Raw genomic sequence first — 7,577 nt, forward strand, 5'->3', positions numbered from 1 at the left:
CGAAATAAAAAAAAAAAGTCAGGCGTTGAGCGGGCCAGAGGGACCAGCAGTCCTCCGAGGGTAACCGCGGCCAGGGCTAAATTTACCCCGTCCGTAGTGCACTTCTCTCGGTCTAGTTATGTGTGAACTACTGCTCGTTCTGATGGCGGTTTTTTGCGGTTCGGTAATTTTTTTAAATGTTTTTTAAGCTTTAGAAATTAAAAATATTGTTTTCAAAATGTTTTGTGTAGGGAATAAATAGTTTTGACTGTTAAAGAAATGCTAAAGAACGTTGCATGTGATGACGTCACGAGTACGCTTCTGTTCCAATACACATACGTGCTTGCGTGCTCGCGTTCTCGTGAATTGAGAAACGCCCAGTGAGTCAACCAAAAGCAAAGATGGAGGAAATGCATTCCACATATAGAAGCCATGGCTCTAAATAACCTTTCTCTAGCCAAACAAACAGCTATAGGAAAACAAAAACAAAAGCAACGAGTTTCTCATAACTTTAATCTAAATACTTTAACATGTAAATCTATTCTGCTTCTTTGTGAGACATCAGATACATCTGAAGAAAATGTGTTTTCCCTCATAAAATCGCCTAGCAGCCACAACCATTACGAAGAGACAACCTTTATTTTCAGTTAAAAATAGGCAACTTGGGGTTTAAGTGCCTTGCCCAGGGGCACGTCGATATATGAGCGGGAAAAAAATCATTATAACGGGGTTGTGATGTTGTGGGACATTTTCTAATTCAGATGTTCAGAAATTCATACAGTTCTAAACATTAAATTACCCATTAAATATCTGAACATTTTGAATTAAAATCAGGTTGCCTCTAGAAATAACTGATCGTGGATCGTCAATATGTCTTTAAAACTCATGATAAACTAAAAATAGCTCAGCAAACACACCCATTCTTCTTCCACAGCCATTACAGTCCTTAGACCTAAATCCTATAGAAAACTAGGGATGCACCGATCCAATATTTTTATCGGTATCTGTCCCGATATAAGGAAAAAACAGTAGATCGTTTCCGGTGCCAATTGACTCGATATAGGGGCCGATCTATTCATTCTAACTCTATGCTATGCTCTGCCATCATGCGGCAGCGCAACAACACAACACGGTCATATTAACTATAACACCACCGACTTAATGAAACACCTCCAGAAGTTTCATAACAAGGAATGTTTTAAGATTATCGGACTCGGCAAACAAAAAGGAAGCAGCGGGAAGAAGCTAACTTCTTTGGAAGCAAAGGAAAGTGAAATTTTTCCATGTAACAGAATAAAGGCCCAAAAAAAAAAATCACAGAGATGATACTTGATAATGATAATGACACTTTTTTTTTTTACATGTTGACCAAGTCAGAGAACTTTTGTGCACAGTTGTTAAATAAATGAGTCACAACATTTATATTGTTTCCTATTTTAAGAAAAGGGAAGTCAAATCATATGCACAGAAGAATGATCCCAGTTTTTTTCTTTTTTAACATAATAAAACCATTTTTTAGCTAATAATTAAGTAGTGTTTTTGGTATCTGTATCGGACGACATTAAACTTCAAATATCGGTATTGTATCGAAGGTGAAAAAAGTGGATCTGTGCATCTCTATAGAAAACCTGATCTGAATTTCATTAATACAGGATGGAGGACAATCTAAAGAGAGATCAAAGACATTCCTTTTTCTTTATGCTGCAGACTAACAGAAAACTGTCGCAAAAAAAGTGCCTTCCCAAAGTGTTATCAGGAATATTATACTGTACTGTACAAAAAAAGTTTCATTAAAGATTAATGGATTTTTCCCAAACTGCAATAATTCTGGATTCTATCAAATGTTTAGAAATAAAAGAGCTTATGTTTCTGCACTTAATAATATAATTAGTAGGGGTGTGCATTGGCACTGCCCTCACGATTCGATTCGATTACAATTCACCAGGTAACGATTCGATTCAATTCGATTCTACGATGCATTGCGATGCATCAAAATCCCATTGACTTTGTAAAATCCGAAATGTGCCCAGATATCCACTTTCCAAGCTATTGGTGCGTTTTTAATTAGGCCTACCCGTCTATCGCGGTCATCTCCCTCTGCCTCAGCCATCTTGATTGTTGTTGGTATGCCCCCGGAAGTAATTGAAACTTCACAACTTGTCCATTTGAGGCCAGAAAATAAACAGTGACATAATCGATTATGGCACGTTGCCGCATCGATGCTGAATCGTGCATGCCCCGCATTGCAATGCATCGCTGAGTCGATTATTGTTGACACCCCTAATTAGTATAATTAGGCTGGTCAACACACCGTACCAATAAAAGTCTACAGTATCATCAGGTTACGTAAAGTACAATGGCAATATTAAGTACCTGACAGCTGAAGTGAGTCCAGGATGTTGCGTACGGAGGCCATCTTGTCGGCGGTATCAGGGCTAACTGTCTCATGGTCCAGCATTTTCAGCAGCGAGTTGAGCTCAGATACAAGGCGCTCCATCACCACTGAAAACCAGCAGAACATGTTTCATTGTTTGAGTTTTTTTAAACATAAAATCAAACTGTTGTTGGGTCAAATCAGGTGAAGCTACAACCAACCAGTTTGCCGAACCCTTGGCATAGATGACATATGAATGCTGCAGGGTCAAATGTGGTAAACACACGCTTCAAAAGCAATTATTGGAAACTAGCAGTGGGCAAAGTGCAGGAGTGCTGCAACAGCTGACAGGAATGAGTTTGAAACAGCCTTACATATCACACACTTTTAGACAGCCTGGAATATTTAGAGCTTTCTCTTAAAAAGGGAGATTTCTTTATGTTCAGCTTCAACATCCTGTGCGAATCAGAGTCTGCTTGAATGTGTTTGTGCAATTTGTTGACCTTGACATTGTTCCAAATATCCTGACACACACTCACACATCCTGCCTGTTCAGAGACGAAGAGAGGAGGGAAGAGGGTTTGGAGAGAAAAGAAGGTAGGAGGGGAGGTCAGGGGGCTTCCTTCCCTCAAGGAAATAGAGAAAAGGAGAAAATCCACAGCTACCTGCAAAGCTCTTTAGATGTGAAAGCCCACACACTGCTGTAAAGAATAATGATACAAGCTTTAGTTATCATTATTAACCTACTTTTACAGTGAAACTAATATGATATAATTTTTTTCTTTATTTAAAGCTAGGTTTTCTCAACATTAAACTTAAATTCAATAAGAAATTAAAGGAGAGTTTTAATATTTTTCATTAAAACTAGTTCTTTCTTTTCTGACATTAATTTTCACTTTTTGGGTCAAAGATATTCATCAAGGCTCCATCTATTTCCAAATGTGCTTGACTAAACCAAACAGACTCATTGTTGTGAACTTTGGTTAAAATTTATTTCAACCCTTTCAGTAACTTTACCACATTTTTGGGTAATGATGTTATATTGTTACATTTGTATGGAGAAAACCTTGTAAATTTTCTCTCTAAAAAAAGAAGCTGCTAAGAAAAAGAAACATGAACACAGAAATTTGTTTCAACAGTGAAGCTGATATAAATATGTTGTATAATATGTTTCATTTGAAGTGAAGTCCCAGAGAGTGAGAGAGTGAGACCACACTCTCCCCTAAATGCCCTCCTTTCCCCCCAAACTCCAACAATACTCCATTGTCTCTCTAAGGGCCAAAATTAGATCACTAAAGCACGGCCAGAGTGCACAATCGCATTGTCAGAGTCACAGTCTCTGACAAAAAAAAAAAAAAAAAACAGGAACAAACAGTCACACACAGTGAAACAGGGGTGTGGTGCAGCACAGCTGCGTCGTCTAGATTCCCGGGCATTCAGGGTTAAAGGATATATCTCCAGCAGCTGTTTGGTTGTGTGTGTGTGTGTGTGTGTGCATGTTTGTGTGCAGCTGTGGTTTCCTGTCTTGGCTGTCGACAGAATCGTCTCCCTGCTCCGTTCTAATCTCAAATTTCTAAATCATCCTAAAGCCAGCGTCTTCTCTCCTCTTTTTTTCAATTGTAACTTTCCTCTCTTCCATTTCATCCATGCTGCTGTTTCACTTCCTGTTCTACTGCATCCTTTTTCTTATGGTCGCTCTCAGATTATTCCTTGTGAACTTGAGAACTTTCCAGGCTGAAATTTACAGATTTCTTTTTTCATAAGACAACTATGATAAACTTATTCTATATTAGGGCTGCAACTAACAATTATTTTGCAAATCGATTTATTTGTTGATTATATATTTGATTAATCGATCAATTATTTAATAGCTAAAGGCTCCTTAAAGAAGACTTTTTACGAAATTAAACCAGGTGAAACTAAAACTCTTCCACTTGTGGAGTTTTGGATAGTGCATATTGACAGATGAAAAAGATTTTTTTTTTATCTTTTATCTATACAATTTTGGTATAATATAATTTCTATAATTACTGCTCTAAGTGGGGTACTCTGTCAGCTATAGACTCACTTTAATCATGATTAATCCTAATTGTTTCAGCATATATATATATATATATATATATATATATATATATATATATATATATATATATATATATATATTGCAGACAGTGCCTCCTGCCTTGAGCAGACCATAATGAAACAATTAGCTATTTGTTTCCCCTTAATGACAAACAACTATCTCTGCAATACCCTAACCCAATACCAAGACAAGTACCAGAACTTTATGTTAAAAGTTTTAATTACCAACCCTCTTAATTGTTGGTTTTTCAGTGAAGACATTTTGTTTTTCAACCAAAATGATTTCTATCCAATGTTGCAAGGATAATGAGAGATATTTGTTTTTCATTTAAAAAGTAGAAGTTTAAATACATTCCTAAGTATTTGGTAGAATTGTCTTAAAAAGTGACTTGGTTCAAATACTTTGGGTATCCTTCTCCAAGCTTTAAACAAAAAGACAAATGTTTTATTGGGAACTCAGCTAATTTGCACAAACCTGACTGTGTCAGTTTTGTAAGAAGCCTTGCTATTCATTTTTTTTGTCATCTCTGTCTGAACATTTTCTATTGCTATGACATCTGAATCCTGAGATGATCACTCCTAAGTATTGACTTTAATCCCCTTGAGCAACTTTCTAACTAATCTTGCATAATGTCAAATGTTAGTGTCCATTTTACATTTACCTTCCTGTCTGATTTCTTTAGAGTGCATCAATTTTCAAATACATAATTTCAATATTTACTTTGTGAAGTGCACCAGTCCCTCCTCCAGAAAACACACAGCATGATGCTGCCAACTCCGTACTTATGGGTACTTTTTCTTTCATTCAATTGTAACAATAGTAATTATGATCAAACACTTTCATCAGATGAGAGGACATGTCTTCTTCCATAAATGAATTAGCATTATGATGCTTTTGGAGTGATGCATTCTTTCTTGGAGCGATTCCACTATATGATGACGCTCTTTCCATCTTCAGGAAACATCTTTTACAAGTTCTTTAAATTTTTTCCTGGGGTTAATTTCCTCATGCCTGAACAGTATGATAGAGGAATATTACCATTCAGCTTATAGGTGTACCTACAGGAATCTGTATATCCATGGATAAAACTGATATGTGAAGGTTTTCCACTTCCTCTCCTGATTTCTTGGCTTCTGTAAATTATTTTTAAACAGTTAGCTTGAACTACCTATCATGCAACACAAATAAGAAGACTGTCTGAGGTATTAGCTTAAAAACAGCTACAGGTGTGCCTGAATTTAAGTCAACCAATCAGAAACTTCCAAAGCCATGCCGGTGTTCTGTCCGATGAGCATACCCTGACCAGCATATGTCAGACCAGCATACGCATAGTCAATACCTGTTTATCCCCGTTTATCTCTTTAGATTTGTACGAAAAATACACTTGAAACTACCTCAACGGGAGTATATACCTTTAGTCATGTACAAAAACCTTTTTAATTACTTACTTTTTGGTATTTTTTGAAGCATATGCCGTTCTGACATTAAGTCATTTTTTTTTAACATGACTAAAGGGATACACGTCCGTCGAGGTAGTTTAAAGTTTATTTTTCGTACAAAACTAAAGGGATAAATGCAAATCTAATGTCTTGTGCTTGCTTTTTGACTATAGGTATGCTGGTCTGACAGAACAGTGGCAACACTTTTTTAAATTACAAAGGCAAGCTGGATATGAAGCTCTTTCTTATTTTTTATAATTTTTTTTTTTTATTGAAATGTTACAAACACTGAGATCATTTTTAAAATGTGATACAAAAAGGTTAAAAAGTTAAAATACATATAGAACAGCTGATCTTAATCTGAAGTGACTAATTAGCAGGAAATTTCAAATCATCTCACCACTCTACTCTCCATTCACTGCCATGTCAGGCACCAAATAAAATGGAGCATCCTGATCATCAGATGGTTTAAAGCCAGCTGTGTTCTGTTGAAGGTCTAGCTTTGGTTTGTCTGAATCTGAATCTGAAAAGTCAAGGCTCGTTCTCTCTGGGGAAAGGATGGTTTGGAGGCTGAGAATCAGCTGTTCCACAAGCTTGTGGCAGCTTTCAGACACAGAGGAATCTTTGTTACCCCCAATTCAACACACACACACCCATCCACACATGCCTTACACTTCCTTTTCACTGTAAATCCGTTTTTATGTCACTGATTGCTAAATTATTTTACTAATAAGAAGCTTAAACACTTCCCATTTATCTTTCCTATAAAGTGCTTGCAAAAAGGATTCATACCCCTTTTTTCTCCTACAATATGTTAGAACCTTAGATGCCAATGAATTTGCACTTCATAAAAAGAAAAATAATTACCCAACCGTGCAGAAAAGGGGCAGATGTTTCCCGCTTAGCAACTAAAAATCAAAAACTTGTGGTTTGTGGCAAACTAGCACCAACCCCCTCGGAGAAAACCCCTCTGATCCCCCTAGGGATAAAAAATCTATCGTAAGCCAATGCCTTAAAAAGTCCCCCGCGAGTAAATGATACACAACACCACTTGTGATTGAACTTCAGTATAAATCCATCTGTGCTTTGAATCTCACAGCATCATGAAGACCAAGGGACACAACCTAATGAGTAGATGTCCAAAGAAGAGATGGCAGATAAGATGTGAACAGAACAATGCAGACCTTATAGAAGGAAAGAGAATGACTCAACGGCAAACCAAGCAGAGTATGGCTGCTGACCTAAATTTATAGGCTGGGCAAGGAGAGCATGAATCAGAGAAACAGTGAAGAGGTCCAAAGGAACGCTGAAAGAACTGCAGAGATCAAACGTTCTCAGCAGAACTGGCATTTATGGTTGAGATGAAAAAGGGAAACCTTTGTTAAGAGAAATAGAAATGAGGTAAAAAGAATTTAAATTTTCAGTTTTAAGCATTTTTCATCCAGTCTGGATTTTTTAAATGTATTTTGTAGAAATGTATGTCTTTAGATCTAGAAAGCTGGTAGACCCATGACCCACAGCTCTAATCTCAACAAAGGGTGGTTTTAGAAAGAAATGCTGAGTGTAGAGGTCAGGTCAACCCCATCCCTTCAATTCACAATATATGGTGGGCACACGATAGGAGGGCAGCAGATTAGGGTTGCAATTAACGATTATTTTGCAAATCCATTCATCTGTTCATTATTTTTCCAATGAATCGATT

At 36.9% G+C, this 7,577-nt stretch overlaps 1 protein-coding gene across 2 annotated transcripts in view; it reads right to left on the reverse strand.

Moving 5' to 3' along the window:
- The window catches only part of LOC107084164 (actin filament-associated protein 1-like 1), a 35,664-nt gene that overhangs the window by 17,937 nt on the left and 10,150 nt on the right, over positions 1-7,577 (reverse strand). Inside the window, exons 1-2 of one of the 2 annotated variants that reach the window (XM_015373872.1) lie at positions 6,282-6,377; positions 2,353-2,482 (exon numbers count right to left, since the gene is read on the reverse strand). In XM_015373872.1, coding sequence (XP_015229358.1) covers positions 2,353-2,482; positions 6,282-6,290 — 139 coding nt within the window. In that variant the 5' untranslated portion in view covers positions 6,291-6,377. Of the gene's footprint in view, positions 1-2,352; positions 2,483-6,281; positions 6,378-7,577 lie in introns of those variants that run through there. The other variant, XM_015373871.1, reaches the window with a different exon arrangement.

This window comes from Cyprinodon variegatus, unplaced genomic scaffold, assembly GCF_000732505.1.
Source record: "Cyprinodon variegatus isolate N-32 unplaced genomic scaffold, C_variegatus-1.0 Scaffold94, whole genome shotgun sequence".
In the NCBI taxonomy this organism is placed as follows: Eukaryota; Metazoa; Chordata; class Actinopteri; order Cyprinodontiformes; family Cyprinodontidae; genus Cyprinodon; species Cyprinodon variegatus.